Consider the following 17,514-nt stretch of genomic DNA (forward strand, 5'->3'; position numbering starts at 1 on the left):
AAGCCTAGCCACATCTGTCACCTCTTTCTTCTTCCAGCCATGCTGTGGTAGTAAATTGTTAATTAATTCTTAAGGGTAATATAAAGGTTTAGCTCATTAAAATGGTCCCCAAATGCCTTGTAGTTATTCAGGGAGGTTATCTGGCCTACCAAAAGCCTCATGGAAAACTGAGTGGGAATGGAAACCAAAGGCACTGAAGTCAGTCACTACCATCTTAGATCCCATTTGAAGTACCCTTGAAGGAAATTGTCACACATTCACATCCAAATTACAATCTGCTGTTGCATGATATTAAGAACAAAAGTTTCAAAAATGGCACAACAGTAAATTTGTGTTGGGGAGAATTTGCCTGTGGCTGAATAAGCTATTTGTGCTCTTTAGCACTGTTCAATACTTTATGAATGTGATGTACACTCTGGGGGGCCTCCATTTTAGTGAGGTGTCTGACAAAGGTGACAAAGATGTGACCAGGCTCCATGTATGACAGTACAGGCTGGGTGCTATTACTACTGAAGAAGCAGTAAAAAGAGATGCACCCATCCTGTGTCCAGAGTTTGGACTGGAGGCAAACTCAACATCTCAGCAGAAAAGATTACTTCTCACTGCTTGTCCCCAGTTGTTGCCCTCACTCGTTCCCTGCTTGCAGCTGCACCATCTGGGAAGAAGGCTCCTCCAAACCTCCTTAATAATATTTGAAAATGTCTTTTAAAAAAGGGGGAAGAAATGCAGGTATTACACATCAGGAAGAACAGCAGGAAAAATAACAACAAGCCACAAATTCTTTCAATGTCATCTTACAGAGTGCAGAGCACTCTGAATATTTCTGAGTGCATGAATTATGTGAAAAAGAGAAGGGCAAATCTCCATGTTGCATATTTCCATGTAAGTCACATGGAGTGGTGCTAGCGGAGACTGGGGATGCCCTCTTCTTTAAAGTTTATGTTATTTATCTTTAAAAAAATACACACATGTTGTAAGTGGAACTGCAAAGCACTCACAAATATTTACATTACATCAAGAGGATCTTTTTATTCTTTGATCACTACTCCTGCCTGCACTTTCAGTCAGTGTTTCTGTAAATGAGGAAGTATCCATTACTGGTAGCCCAATAAGTGAAGCACATAATAGTCCTCCCAGCAGTGTAAGTGCTAAGAAAACACCAGCGCTCTCCCAGGCCCCTCACATGCACCCTTCTGTGAGTCCAAGAGAGGCCACTTAACTTCTCCAAGGAACACCTTCAGAGCTGGAGATGGGGGTATACCAGGCAATAAATCATTCAGGGTCTTGGCAGAAGACATCTCCCAATTGAGCTGGCTGCCTCCACCCACATATCGCAAACCTGCCACATGCTGCAAGTGCAGGGAGCGCAAAGGGCTGTTGGGCAGTGCCTGGCCATGCCGCAGGGAGAAGGAGCAAAGTGGAGAAGGCAGTAGGAGAGAAAGAACAAGGTCGTGTTTGGTGAGTGACACAGTCCTGAGGACACATGAAGAAAATCTCCTGAGAGAGGCCTTGAAAGTTGTGCTGGCAATGAAGGGATCTTAGACTAGATCCCCCACTGATTTAAGTCTGCGTGGTTAAATGGCTCATTTTCTACCACATGTTTTTATTGTGGTTCTGTGGTAGCCTAGTCAAAGGATGTTGCTATCAGGACAGATTTGAACATAAGAAGTGATGGTGACTGGACTAACTAGAGGAGAGGCATAGCGTGGGACTGGGCTTTGGGCAGCCATGAAGAAAAAGATCAGAATTTTGAGTTTGATTTGAAGTTCTGCAGGAAACTGATACAACAGGTTTCCACGTATTGCCTTTCAGCTGAGTCTGTTAGGTAGGCAACAGCTTTTTCTATTTCCATCAGGATGAATCAGGGCTCCCAAAATCTCGTTGCATCTCTACTTTCATGGTACAAGCACGTGTGTGTACACACATGGGCAGGACTTGGGGTAGCACAGGGTCTGCCTAGAGCACAGGCATCCTGACAGCTCTTACGGGTTGATCGGATGAGTTACAAAGAGGGCCCTTATCAACAGTCATATTTGCTTAAGTCCCTCATAGAGCTGAAAAGCTTTGTTCACTGTTCTGCTCTTAAACAGCAAGATATGCGTGGAATTTATTTGGACAAAATCATTTAGAATATTCTAGATGCTGTAGATGGCTAGCTGTGTGTGGTTCAGAGTATTTCTCTGCAGCCTGAGAGCCAAAATCATCCCTGCACGCTGACACAATTATACTTGCTTATGTGAAGAGACGGGGCTCTTACTAATGGGGCTAAGCAGGCAAACTTTCATTGCACGTAGCCAAGGACAAACTCTGGCTCCAAATGTTTTTCCCTGAACACATTTTCATGGTACTGGGCCTCATTTTAGCCTGAACAATACATTTTTGTCTACAGACACTAATAATAGCTCATGTACTAATTAAAACAAAAAAAAAAAACCACCAAAAAAAACAAAACCAAAAAACCAAACAAGCTGTGACAGAAAACAATAAAGGCAAGGAAACAGGAAAGCTTTTTTACACAGCCAGCAGCTTCCCTGGCACCATTTCTAGCTATGAAGAGGGTTATTAGCAAGCCCAGAATTATATAAACAGTTTCCTCTGCCAGCCAGTGTACACCAGCATCATCATTTACTTTCAAATTATTCAAGTCAGCGAAATCCACATTTTCATCAGACCAGTGGAAAGATTGGCAGAGGTTTTAAAAAGTGGGATTATGATCAGAAAAATTACTCTCTCAACAGGTCAGTGCCCTAATTTCATAAACTCATTGTTATTCCTGATTTTTTCATTGACCAAAAGAAAAAAAAAGGTGTTTATTCCTGCTAGCAGAGCACGCTCACCAGCTGCAGGAGGGGGAGCTGCATTCTTCCCTGCTAAATGCACCATCATCAAAATCGTCCATTAACTCCAAGTTGCTGAATCTTTGCTACTGGACACAATAGCTGAGAAAGAAACAAACAGATTGAGTTTTGGACTATGCTAATAGTGGATATAGATTAAAACAGCAAGGCAAATCTGATCTGGAAGTAACGAGAAATAAACAGTCTTAGGCACTTTTTGCATGAATCTAAATAACAAATTTGAGAATAAGCTATTCGTCTCTTCGGCTTTATATCCTGATCAAAAAGGATCTGAGTGGGCCTAAATCAGGGCTACTGTTTGCTCTATATCTGTCAGAGCGGTGTGGATGCTCTGAGGCTGTGCAAGGAGAGGCTGGTGGCTGCAGCGTGCGGCTGAGAGCGAGGGAGCTGCGTCTCGGGGAGCCCTCGGGCACACCGGGGGAGCCCGGTTCAGTAAATCCTCCAAGATTGCGTAACTTGGAACAAGTGAACAGTCCCACAGTGGGGATATTATGTGCCTCAGGTTATGCAAGTGCTCAAGTGTTTTGCTGGATAGGGGCCCTAGTCTCAGTATCATTTTCTCCCATCTTTAAAATGGTAATAATGATTCCTCAATCAGGAGGGGAAGTGACTGATTAAGTCATTATTATGGAAAAGAGGGGGTCTGTAACTACCAAGCAAAATAACCCAAAAGAAGGAGAAACAGGGAAGTATGTGGAATAATATCCTAGAATGTTTAATTTATAAGAGGCAGTTCTGGTTTGGAAAGTGCTTATATTAAACTGCCATCTTCCCTTACTCCGGCTGATCGTGTGCATTTAAAAAATAAAACTGCCCAGAAAATCCTGCAGGAAGACAGTTAACAAACAGGAGTCGAGTGGGTTGTGTTCCTCACATATGATGCCTTCACATCTGAACAAATTCTTTGAAAGCATCAGTCTTCTGTTTGGCCTGAAGAGCCAGGACAGGTTGTCTGAATAACAGACTGACTTTCCAGGACCAGAAATAAGAAAACTCATCACTTTATGCATCGCTGGTTATGCTGCAAATGCTTTTCTTCAAGCACAGCATGCTCCTTCATGAGTGATCCCTGGTAATATTGTTCTCAACGTTACTAAGACAAATGAAAACTGGAACGACATCATGATGACATTTCCAGATCATAATAGCATTTAGAACTAAGATAAAATAAGAACTAAGATGAGAAAATGTATTTATGACTGCAATACTACTGTTCCATAAGCCATAGGCCATTTATTCAGATAGAAGATGTAGTCGTAGCCTGATACAGTAAGGCAAACGTTCTACCACGTGCACCAGCTGAGCCAGTCCCATCGATAACTTCTGCAGATGGAGAAAGCCATGCTGCCCGACCTTGGACTACCTCCCCTTCCTCATGCTGGTTCAGGTACTTCAGTTCAGCTCCCTGAACCTGCAAAAAGAGAAATTTGTGTCAAAACCCAGGAAAAGTATGTTTTCCAGCCCTGATCTTCTTAGGTTGAAGAACTGACAGCATTGAAGCTTGACAGCAGCTCTGTTTTCATCTCAGTACTTGGACATTTCTTCAGTAACTTACAAGGAGGGTGAAAGCCTTAAAAAATCGGCTAAAAATATCCTGATAGATAACTCTGCTACGTTCCCACTAACCTCTAGAATCCAAGCAATTTCATGCATCATTACCAACCCCAACCAAAATCGATGTCTGCAATGGAGACGCAGCAAGCCAACATGTCACCCACGGCAGGGCGGCACCTGACAGGATTGCCAGGCCAAAGCAGATGGAAGGGAAAGCTGTTTGCACAGCAAATGACCTCTCTCAGATACAGTTAGGTACACAGCACGCTGTCTTATGCGGGATTCAATGCAGAGCAGCTCAAGCCAGTCATTGAAATAGCATCGTGCTTTCTGTATAACAGCGTGGGCTCTGAAACCATAAAAACCTTCTTTTATACACCTTCTACTGTGTTCTTATATAGGCTGATCATTAGTGAAGACAAATTACTCCTCATTTTTGTTAGTTACAAAATGTTGCTATTGCTTTGAGCTCTCAGCTACATTAGCAAACACCATGAGGTGGTTATTCACCTTAGTAGGGATTACTTCTTATCAGGAGAAAGTCTACTTTCTTTGAACAATGGCCTCTTAGTACAAACTGAATTTGTAGTTGACTGTGCTGCTCCCAGGAAGCGTGATCCTGTGTAGTAGGATGGGGACAGCCTGTAGCCTTTGTAGTCACGTCAGTCACTGTGTTGTCTCCATATAAAATGTAAGCAGGCTGCTTTCAGAAGGGTATTTCTGTAAAATAAACAGAGCTGTGTGCAAACAGAGGTGTAAAGGGAAAAGAAATGCCCTGCAGGATCTTTGAAGTTGTCTTTTTTTGTTGCCACTGGATTAACCTCCTAGGAGCAAAGAAAAATGAGCTCTATTTGTGCAAGTCAGGACCTTCCAGAAAGTTTGCTCCTGAGGAGGTGTGGGCATGTGGAATGCTGCGGGCTGACAGATAACGTATTTGAAAAAAGACTTTGAAGTTTAGCTAAATAGTCCTTATATTGGGTTCTCAAAGTCATGTGGCTGTAAGTTAAACTTGAAAAATAAAAGAAAGGGATTTTACTATAAAACATTTATTTTCCCCCCAGTCTGAAGCTTTTCCCACTTGCAGGTGTTCTGAGTCTTTTGCCTAATATTGCAGGTAGATGCACACCATAGGAATGGACAGAGAGTAAGAGTTTGGCTTAGCTTTACATGCCTTATAGAGAGGGCATAAATAATCATGTTAAACAGCAGAGTTGGTCAGCATGGTAAATAATAAAGATTAGTTCTCTTTCTAGTTGGAGCTCATTTGGCTCGGTTTTGTCTTTGTGGTGTAATAAACTAAGGAGAACTCCATGTAAGGCAATGTGGACACTTTGGTTGGAAAATAGAAAACAATGGAATGAGACTCATAAGAACCATTTACATGTTGGAGAAATTAGTTGACAAACATGTTTCACAGTCTTGTTTTCTTTTCCCCTCTTACCATATGATACTGCAGTTATGTTTTAGATTGGGAATTTGAGTACTCAAAGAAAAAACAGGGCAGAAATGTCAGAAAAGTACAAAAATGGCTGGCAGCTTGAACCAGACCATGTTTTTCAAAATCTCAGCAGCAACACCTGCTTTTGAGAGGACTACAATATCGTCCTGAGATTTCTCCCCACTGCTGGGATTAAGAAGATGTATTATATTTTGCCACCGAGGGCATATGTTGAACCAATGACTGATGACCTCTGTTCCATGCAATGCTCCTCTGTGGCTTATGAGGGAGACAGAAAAAGGGCTCTGCCCATTCCCTAAGCTGCCTACAAATGCCTTTTATTTATATCAGCTTTGCCCAAAACTGCTTTTCCTCGTCAAGTTATCCGCATGACAAAAAGATAACGAAGACCAGGGCACGAGGAACATCTGCTTTCTGTGGACCATGTCATGTCAAACTAGAAAGTAATCTCTGCCTGTTTTGCTGGAAGTGCCTCTAAGGGTTTCAATGCTGCTTCATTGACAAAGAACATCACTGTGTTTCTTTGTTCATACAAGTTACCTAGTGCTAGTCCTAACAGCAAGGAACTAAACTAAAAGGGAGAAAAAAAAAAAAAAAAAGGAAAGTATTTGCTGGAACAAACTGGGTGAGCTTGTTCTCTCCTTTAATTAAGATTCCTTCTTTTTCTGGTTGCTCTGAAGAATTTGCATTACTGCGTCTAGTAGAAATTCTAACATTTTTCATTCGTATTGTTTTGTTTTACTAGACCATTGCAGACATAGTTTCTTGTTTTTCTGTAAACATATCCACTAAAAGAAAGACACTTTTTAATCTGTTCCAAACTCATCCAAGTTTTACTGCCTTATCCCTTTAGCAAAAGTCATCTATATACGATTTATCTGCTTAAATTGATTCGCTAATATTTTGCCTTTCAGGTGAACCACAGGAATCCAATCAAGAAAGGAAAACATAAAGAGCCATTCTTGCTCTCACATCGCCTTTCACCAAGGCAGGCTGCAAGTCTTGTTCTCCTCTCACCCACCACAGGAACTCCCCTGATGTTCGCTATTCACGAGTTCAAATTTTAGGCTGGCAACATGCCAGTGAGTTCATTAGTGGCACACTGGATAAGAGCGCAGACCCAGTCCTTCAGGATTTAAACAACTTTTTAACAGCAACATTGTGATGGCTAGAAGAAATTAAGCTCTGGTTGGCTCGAGCTATTTCAGGGGGTCCAAGTACCAACATGTAGTAGATAATACAATAGACTGTTGCCTCCCAGCTGCAGGCAGCTTTAGGAGACCAGATGTCTCTTGCCGTAGTAGCTAACTATCTGCAAATTGAAGTGTGCAAAGCTAACATATTTTTGCAGTCATCTCACTACTTACTTTTGGGATTTGATTTTTGGCTAAAATGATCAGGTCCCATTAACCCTGAAAACCTCTTAGAACTGGAGATAACTGAAAACCAGAATCCAAATCTTCATGTTTTAGGATGTTAGTTAGGGATCCATCCCACTTTCCTTGTGCACCTGCAAGTACAGTTTCTTTTGTTTGTTCTGGAACACAGCTTTAAAAAAAAAAAAGAAAAAGGCAGAAAATGAAAAACTTAACACAAGCAAATGCTCCTGACTGTGTGGGATGTGCCCTGAAATGAGAAAGTTCCTGTACCAATAAAGCACGTCCGGTGGCCCCAGGCCGTCCCCACCTGCTGCGCTGTGTGGAGGTGGATGGGGATGCTCTGGGACAGCTGTGTGGGTCACTGCTGTGTGAGTCACGGCTGTACAGGGCACAGCTGCGCAGTTCACAGCTGCGTGGGTCACTGCTGTGCAGGGCACTGCTGGGTGGAACTTTGCTGGACAGACCAGTCCTCTGAGGGCTACTGCTGTGCCAGACATGGCTGTGTGACAGCGCTGTGCAGGACGTTGTTCTGTGGCTCACCGCTGCATGGGACACTGCTGTGCAGGACAACACAGTGTGGGAGAGACATCACCATGTGGGACACTGCTGTGAGGGTCACCAGAGTGTGGGACACTACTGCGTGGGACATTGCTGTGAGGGTCATCAGAGGGGGCTACGGGATGTTGCTGTGAGAGACTTCACTGTGGGAGACGCTGCAGGACATCACGGTTCACCACTGTGCAGGTCCCTGCAGTGTGTGACATTACTTGTGTGGGCTACAGCTGTGTGGGACAGGGCTGTGGAGGCCACTGCATGGGACATGGCTGTGTGGGACATGCCTGTACAGGACATCACTGTTAGGGTCATTGCTGTGTGGGACATCACTGTATGAGGCGCAACTGCATAGGTCATTGCTGTGTGGGACACCCCTGTACAGAACATCACTGTGTGGGGTCACTGCTATGTGAATCCCGTGAGGAACACCCCGTGCAGGACATCGCCTTGCAGGACACCCCCGGGGACACACATCCTCCCCACCTTCCTCTCCCCAAGGCCCCAAAGCTTTACCACGGCAGCTCTGCCACTACCCGGGGCCCCTCGGGGCAGGGAGGGGAGGCGGAGGGGTGTGTTGGGGCGGCCGGCGCGCCCCGGTCGGGCAGGGAGGGCCGGGCAGGGCCGCGCCGGCCGCCCCCCCCGCCCCCGCTCTCTGCCCGCCGAGCCCGCCCCGCTCCACCGGGTGCCGGTGGCGGCCGGAGCGTGTAGCGGTGGCGGGATCCTCACGTCGGGGCGGCACGGTGACGGGCGGCGCGGTGACGGGCGGCGCGGTGATGGGCGGCGCGGCGCTGTCGGGAGCTCTGTGGCTGGGGCTGCTGTGGGCCGGGAGCGGGGCCGGGGGCAGCTGCTCGGGAAAGTGCTGCGAGGGCCGGGACGCCGCCTGTGTCGGGGAGGGATGGAGGGAGGGAGGGGGCTACGGGACCTGCTACTGCGACGGAGGATGCCGGCGAGCGGGGGACTGCTGCCACGACCACGGCCAGGCGTGCCCGGGTAGGTGCGTCCGCCCCCCGCCCCGGCTCGTCCCCCCCAAGCCCGGGTTGGGTCTGGCTGGGCTGCAGCCCGGAGTGAACCCCCCGAGGGGAGCGTGGGTGGGGGCAGGCTGAGCGGGCATCCCCCGGGCGCCCTGTCCCTTTCTGTAGGTGTCACTAGCTGGTTGCCTGCCGGCGCTTTGTGGGCTGGAGGTTTCCCTGGAGGGGCGTGCGGACAGGGTCTCAGCTGTGAGGGGGCTCTGCAAGGGCAAATTCTTCTGCGGTATCACCAGCCTCGGAGCGGGAGCAGGGACCAGGCTGGGGCTGTGTGAGCGCAGCAGCAGGCACAGAAAAGGGAATAGAGGGTTTTCCCACATTAGACATTATGCAAGGTGTCTGGATCAGCCATAGTACAGTGACTGGGGTTTGCCAATCTGAAGTTATTTTCTCACCGAAATGTGATGTTATGTACTTTTCACTCACGCTTTTCCCAAATACATTTTTATTATAGAGGCAACAGGTAGATTCACACAGCACTGGCTGTGTCACTGAGCTGATTCCTCGTGTCTTGCCAAACAAATGTCAATGAAATAATCGGGGAAATCCCCAGGGAGAGGTTTTGTCTTCATTTCTAGGAGCAGGATTCGGCAAGGATCTGCCACCAAGGCCAGGGCTTCAAAATAAGTGTAGAAGAATGAGTGAGGGGGTCCCCTGCCAGCCTGCAGGGGAAGGCCTGGCTCCCAGGGGAGTGGTGACAAGGAAGGGCCAGATCTACCAAACTGGATCCAGCGTCCTTTTAAGTATTTACACCCTCTCTTTCTGTGGTATTTCTATGCTTTGGACTCTTCACAATTTGTCATCCCTCCCTCTGTTTGCGATGAGAGACATAGACCTCGCTTTACAGGTGCAGCATTAGCACTCAGGCAGACCAGCATCTCTTCCCAGCTGACTGCACGCACACCAACCTACAGCAGAGAAGTCATCAGTCTTTGCTGCATGGTCCTGCTAATTAGGGTGTATTTAGCAGGTTGAGCGCCGTGCTGACATAGCCACATAGCTTTGGGACCCAAGTTGGCTGCTGTCTGTCTGGTTTGGGAAGGGGGAGTATGACAGGTGTTGTAGACCTGTCCTAGGTGATGTAAAGCTGCACAGAAAGACTCAGCAGAGCAGAACTCTGACCCCAGATCCCCAGAGGAAAAATGGTCAGTTCTCTCACTGCTAAATAAGCTCTCCAGAATAACAGAAGGGAAAAAAATGTGCACCACGAGGTCTGACAGAAGGTAGCATCTTTAAAATTAGCATTTTTAAAATACATTGATTGTTTGTTCAGGAATATCAGTAGAGGGGGAACTGACAAGATGCTTGCTTGTCATACAGTCACAGCACATTACATCTTTCGAGTAAATAAAATTATTTTTAGTAATCAATTATAACAGGAGAGAGCTAATGAAGGTGCATAGTGTATAGCATTTAAATGGAGCTGTAAGCCCATACAAATTTCTATGCCCTTCAAGAAGAAGCTCAAACTTGTGCCTGAAAACTTCTAGTTTAGACACTTTTCTTACCATGACTTCTGGCACCTGATGATGCCTTATTGTTATCGAGATGGTATTTTTTTTCTCAAGCTGAGTGGTGGTTGCCTTAAAAAGTGGATGTGTTTGTGCTGCCTATCTCTGGTACCCTGCAGGGACAGTGGGTGCCCAGATACAGGCAGGAACAGGGAGTCTCAGGGAAGTCTCTCTCTCTCTCTCTCCTGCACCAGAGCTTGAATTGACAGTCTCTGTTGGCCCTGTTCGGGGAGCTAAAGCTGCAGGAAACTATTTCTGGTTTCTCTATTGCCTGTTTCTGGCTGGTTTGACTCCTTGCCCTGTCCCACTGTGCAGTCATGTAAGCACCAATACTAGTGCAAGCAGAGGGAGCAGGATGTTTGCATGGGTGTAGCATGGGAGGACAGGATTTTGCCAGCCTGGTCCTGGAACTCATACATCTCAAAACTACAAAATCAATCACAAGAAGTCATTCTTTTACAAGGAAATGATTGTATACGTTTTCTGTTGCAAGCGGTCAGTAAGTTATGTTTTGTATAAACAGAAATTCCAAATGGTTCTTGTGGGAGTTTGTGTCAACTTAGACAAATATGGCTGGAAAGCTTAAAGTAATTTTTGTTCCTGCTGGGCATTGAGGTCTCATCTTTGAGTATTTCTAAATTCTGTCCATGTATTTAATGACACCAAGTGTATTTATAGGCACAGTTCACTCTGAAATACTGGTTTGAGTGTGGAGTTCAAAAATTTAAAGTAGAAATGTGAAGCAAGGTGCCCAGTGTTTCACGTGCTACAGCTTATTTGTCAGCCTGTTCACCACTCGTGATTTCAGCACCTGCTGAAATGACAAATCATCCTTTTGCAAATATTTAACAGGACAAAGTATTTGGGGAAGTGTAAAGTGCCTCGAGTATATGTAATCAAGAAATGTGTTAGGAATAATACAAAAACAGTGCTCCAAAATAATAGAAACCACTGAAAGGAGTGGTTTCCTAAAGCTGCCAATGCCATGGTTAAATTCTGTCATACCTAAAAATTGTAGTAGGTCCAGTACTTGACAAGTGGATGGCACAGCAGAAGTCCATAGGCTGCTGAACCTAAGTCCAAGGGTTTTAAAATAAATTTCCTTACAGATCTAACAATGAAGAAAGAATATTTTTGTACATAGCATTTTAAATAGGAATTACTGTACAACGAAAAAGCCCAAAAAAGGAATCACCTCATCATTTGAATGAAAGTGGTTAATCTGAGAAAATCTACAGATCATTATACATTACAACATATGTTATGCAGTGATTCAGTGAAGATACTGTAATCCTCTTTTTTCCAGAGATTGGAAAAAATTAAATAGAGCATGGCTTAGGAAAAAAAAAAAAATCTATGATTCATGGTGCAGTAAATAGGGGGGGAAAAAAAGGTCTTGACCACTCAAGTTGTGTGTCATAGGATAGCAATGTAATTTTTCTGTGTATTTTTGAATTTCCAAGCTTCTGCATTTTGGTAGGTACCCAAGCACAAATCCTGTCCTTCAGGTTCCTTTGATTTGCATCCTTCTCATTGTTGCAATGAATCATCATCTATCATCTTTGTGTTAACCAAGCTGGACCAATAGTGACATAGAGATGATACAGATGTTCCTGATACTTCTTTTTGTATTTCAGGAGATGGTGCCATTCCTCTTATGTCAGCTCTGGGACCCATTCTCTGTCACACTGGGGAATTTGGCATCTTTCCAATGAGGCACAGAACTGTTGTACTGTCCCTTAATGGTTGCTGGGTACTGACTGCAAGAGTGATGTTATTGTCCCACTGGCTAAATTCCATTCTAGCAACCCAACATTCATATTATTCCACATGACTAAGGCAATTCATACTTCTTGTTCTAAATCTTGATGACCATAAAATTGCCATGTATTTCTGCAGATGACCAATATTTAACAGTCAGCCTGGTTAATTCCAGTAAGATGTGAAGTCATTGCTTTATTTGTTATGCAGCTACTCAGTCCGTTTGGGACTTTTCTGTGTGGAAAATATGATGTTAGACCTGATGTTATCTGCATATCAAGGTGCTAATATGGGGTTAAAATTACGTGGAAATTCTTACTTCTGCAGGTGATTCATACAGCAAAATTGGAAGAAAGCCAACAGATAAGGAAACTGGGCTAGATTACACTTTACTGTTCTTTGGCTACTTTAGGTAGAACTAAGATGTGTGATTAGGTGCTGAATTCTACCCTTGTACTGTTACATAAAGTGGGGCCAAGGACTCTTTTCTGGCTCTATAGCCAGCTGGCAAAGACTGTTTTTTGTGTGTGTGTGTGTGTTTTGTTTGTTTGTTGTGGTTTTGTTTGTTTATTTTTTTTCCCCTAGTTCAAAGTACTAGAAACAAATGTCTGAGGATTGTACTACAACATATTAGAGTGGTGCCTTTGCAGGCAAAAAGACTGTGCCATGTGCCTGGGGGCACCTTGGTGTGGCTGAGGGCAGTGCCCGGTGGTGCCCCATCAGGTATCTGCATGAAGCAAAGTGATCCATGTGCTTTTTCCACATTTTTTCCAGCGCTGTTCTACAAATCATAACCAGGAGGTGTGTGGGAAGGCATCTATCAGTTACCAGATGAAAATGCCAGAGAATGCTGATGGTTGAGCAGGGTGGACAACTGCTGGCCCAATGGTCAGGGCTGCTCTGTGGTTCTGTCTCAGTGGAATTCCTTAAGGTGTGGGATGCATCATCCTCAGCTGCTGTTGGGCCACTCAGAAGTGGGCAGATTAATCAGAACAGGTGCTTGGGGGGAGGAAACTAGGGAAATGTGTGTGGTAAGGACATCAGCTGGGTAGCCTCTGTCAGGAGTTTTAGCTGCTTTATGAGGTCTTTAGTGGTCCAAGAAATTAGAGATGTAGTGACAGAGCAAACCGAGCAATTTTTGAGCTGGTGTCCTTTGGTTCTAATGCTGTGTGCTTCAGAAGAGGGTACAGAAGAACCCCACAGCTGAGTGAAAAGTTTCCATGAGGAGCTGTTTCTTTCTGAACAAGGGATGGAATAGGTAGCCAAGCACTATAGGCAGGTCTGAATGTTGAATTTGAAGATGCAAACTCCTAGAAGAGCATTAAAACCCTACAAATCATGTAAGAAAGCAAGCAAGCTTTTGGGAGCAATTAGGACAAAACAGAAGTCTTGACTACTAGTAATGTTTTAATACGGCTTTGCAGCTCTTCCATGCATTGTGGGGGAGTGGAGTCACTGGAGCGGCTGTGTAGAGCAATGTCAGCCCCATCTGCGAGTACGGAGGCGCTACGTACAGCAGGAACCTAAAAATGGTGGGGACCCCTGTCCTACACTAGAGGAGAAGGCTGGCTGCCTGGAATACCTGACCTACCGGGGAGAAGACTGCGGCCACGAACATGGTATATTCTCTTTGATTTATCTGTACATTGTGCTCACCAGGGCCTTCACACATTTTGCTGATGTCAATGAACAGAAAGAAAAGGATCTATCTGCAGATAGATGGTTAAAACTACAATTTTAAACTTCACTTTTTACTGTCATATTGCTCTTTATTGAATTTTATATTTTTTCCCTACTCAGGCTTTTCTTAATTTCTCTTAACCAACTAAGCTGCATGCATTTCTTCAGTTTCTTGATTTAAGACGCCCCAGTAAGTATCAAATTACCTCTGAGCAAAGTTAGAGCACAAAGTAAGTATGAAACAGGAAACAGAACTCCTTTTAGGATTCCAGCACATTCTATTTCCTCACAGACTAGGTGGCATTTCTAGATAGATTTCTTCTGAATAAGGAGGGGGCTTGGCTGTCAGGAATGGGGTTGAGATCCAGTTTTCCCAACATTTTATCACTCTTTCAATAAAGTCAGTCAGCATCACCATCCACAACCTCCTGATTCATTCCCCCACTGTTACAGTAATTGAAATATGACTCCATTGTGTATTGCTGCCTTACTGTATCTGTTTTCTTCCTCAGTCCCTGCTTTCATAACTACCTCTGAATATGGTAAAGAAAGAAAACGACGAGCAGCATCTTCTCTCTGGCCTTCAGACAAAGAAGAAGCTGGGTAATTTATTTATTATATGCATGTGGGTCATCTTGTTCAATAGAAAATAGCTGGCTATGGAGAAAAATGTAATTAATTTTGCAATAATTAAACAAGCTATAGCTTGTATTGCTTTTCTCGCCTGCAGTTCATTTGCAAGTTCTGGATGTTGTTTTTGATTACTTGCTAATTGTCCTGAATTAGACATTGAGGTCATGCCAAATCTGAGGATAGCTGCTTTTGAAAGCAAACAGTAACTAGCGCTAAACCAAAGCCGAATGTATCCGTAAGTGTGAGTCTGAGAAACCAGGCACAAGTCTCTGAACAAACAAAGTGGCGTGAATGTGATCAGTCTCAAGAGCCCTTTTTTAAAATTAATTGACACAAGCAGTAAAAAAGATTGTTTGGTTACCAGTAGAGGTGAAGTTTAAATTAGGCTATTATTGGGTCTAAAATGCTCCTGATGCTTTGCCCTGTGCTACTTACCCCAGAAAAATAAAGCCATCACTATTCTTAAAGCATCTTTTCCATTTTTTCCTTTTAGTAGCATAGGAGAAAAAATATGGGTTACTGAGATCTGTTTTTCTACATAAGAATGCAGAACACAACCAGAAAGTGAGACTATACATAAAGCACTGGACTGGGGCATGGAATGAGAAATAGTTTGTGTATGTTTTTAAGAATCCATTAATTAGGTTAGGGTCAGAAACAGACTTGTTAGCAATGATGATGTCTAACCTGCACTTCACAAATACCACCCATATGATATGTAAGCACATTGAAAATGTATACCTAGCTTGTGCTTTATCTATCATAACTAATCCAGTACTTTTCCTTCTGAGCAGATATTGTGTGGAATTTAAAACAGAATCTCTTTCACACCACTGTGCTCTGGAGAACCGGCCGTATGCTCGATGGATGCAGTACCTCCGGGAAGGACACACTGTGTGTGTCGCTTGCCAGCCTCCCGCTATGAATGCTGACACGCACCGCTGCTCTGGGGATGGCCATAATGCAGACGGGTAAAGAAAGCCATTCTTCTGCTGTCTCTTCTGTAGCAAAACCCAGGACAGAAGTTAAGACCTCTCCAGGTCTCATTAAAAGATGCATTTGTTATACCTAAAAAATGAAACAGCTCACATTGCTTGTAGACCTTGGATTGACTCTTTCAGTTCTCACAGAAATTGCTTTTAAAACCTAGATAAAGTTGGGAAATTATTTCAATATAAGAGTTCAGTGCTTTGAATGCTTTATTTACCATTATGAAGGGATGATGCAGCTTCGGTAGTGCAAGAGGTCTTTTTACAGCTATGGACACTTTTACTTAAAACCAGTATTTCCTGTCAGAATCCAAATCTGATTTCAGGTTTAACAGGGGTGGATCAGTACTCCTCTCAAACCTATACACCTAGTTTCTAGAAAAGCAATTTTGAAAGTAGACATTTAATATGCGGAATAGATGTTCATTTGATCTATACATTTATTAATATGCATACTACTTAATACCTGTACAAACGGCTACTCAATCCATGATCCTGTATACTATACTTAGGAACTGTATAAATCATTAGAAAATGCTCCAGAAAGCATTTTAAGAGCCAGATGAGCTAATTAAAGTCTTGCATTATTAAGCAAATCTAATCTTCTGACATGTTATACAACACTACCTAGTAACATGAAATATACAGTTTTCCAGTGTTTTAACTCCTCATTTATTGCTATATTTCAGAGGTAAAATCTTACATTGGGAAGCAGTTGGCAACTCTCAGTGCCAAGGAACCTGGAAGAAGATTCGACAGCTGAAGCACTGTTCATGTCCCCTTGTGCATAGCTTTATTTTTACATAAAAGTTTACAAGACCTTTAAAACAGCAACAACAAAAAGATTATGAAAATTAATACCAATGCCAAGAAACCTACATATTTCTGCTGTATTTTCTGGAGCCTAAATAAACTTTAAAGGAGTCAGAACTCTGGAAGAAGCATTTTGGAAAACTCTCTGCCTTCATACAAAACGCTAAGACCGGTCTTCCTGTTAGAACACTAGAAGCATGTTTCCATGTTTCTCTTTTGTAACTAAAGAGTAAATGTTTCTAAGGGCAATAGCTGCATTTCCTGAAGTTCTGGTTCTTCTCCGGCCAGTCCTGCCCGTAGGCACTGCTCCTAGTCAGTAGTGAGCCAGCCAAACATTCTCAAGTCTGAGAATAGTTACTATTCCTACTAAGTAGCAAGGGTGAACAAAAACAAAAGTTTGAGAGCTAAAACCGGATTTCAGTTTAGATCCTTTGCTCCTTCCCAATATCATCTACACAGCTGTTTATACTACAAGTGGATACGTATTCTTCCTCTACATTGCATTTTTTATGTTCAGCCACCTTCATAAAGGTGCATGAACAATCAACATTGTTAAGGAAATGGTCTTGCTCAGAACTTCATGTCACTAATACATGGTGTGAATTTCATGGCAGATGAACCTAAACAAGACTTCGTGACTGAAGCTGCAGCCAACATTAAAAAAAAAATAAATTACTTATTACTAGTTAAAACCGCTCACATACAATGATTAACATAGAAATCTGCAATATTAGAGCACTGGCAAGACTGCTATGCAGGTAGCTCAAATCCTTGTTTTGTTACCTATTACTCACCTTGAATTATTGTTACAGCATTAAAGAGGCTGCATACTGTACTTTCTCACTTGTCAGATACCCGCTACAACTTTTAACTTGTTGGCTTGCAGCTGCTCTAGCATTCCTTGCTGAAGGACAAAGCCTGTACTTCATCAAGATCCTGAAATTCATGATGCTTGCTAAAAAGTTGAGAAAAATTACACTTAAGACATGCAGCATCTCTGTGGAACCAAAAGACTACTGCTTGCTGCTGCTTGTTGCAGCTGCAAGAAGAAAATGTAGTGTCTGGTGGCAAGTATGAGGAAGGTGATCTGGCTGAGGTCCTGTCCAAAATATGAGTGTGAAACAAACCTTTGTAACCGTACCATGTTATCTTAATGGAAGCAGGTCTCCAAAACAGAGAGAAGAGATTATCTTAATACTTCCTGAACATTTCAGCCTTAAAGAATATATGTCTTCCTTTGTAGCCACGAAAAATATCTGAGAGAGATTTATTTTGTTATAACCAGTTTGGACAGATG

At 43.5% G+C, this 17,514-nt stretch overlaps 1 protein-coding gene across 1 annotated transcript; it reads left to right on the plus strand.

Moving 5' to 3' along the window:
- Positions 1-8,578: 8,578 nt before the first annotated feature.
- On the plus strand, positions 8,579-17,484 carry SBSPON (somatomedin B and thrombospondin type 1 domain containing; the record flags this gene model as incomplete). Its single annotated transcript, XM_082044899.1, has 5 exons — positions 8,579-8,795; positions 13,527-13,721; positions 14,295-14,385; positions 15,210-15,386; positions 16,094-17,484. 5 exons carry the CDS (start codon positions 8,579-8,581, stop codon positions 16,209-16,211), a joined length of 798 nt encoding a protein of 265 aa, XP_081901025.1. The 3' UTR covers positions 16,212-17,484.
- Between the last annotated feature and the right edge of the window lie 30 nt (positions 17,485-17,514).

Source organism: Streptopelia decaocto (genome assembly GCF_964273445.1).
Source record: "Streptopelia decaocto genome assembly, chromosome: 2".
NCBI lineage: Eukaryota > Metazoa > Chordata > Aves > Columbiformes > Columbidae > Streptopelia > Streptopelia decaocto.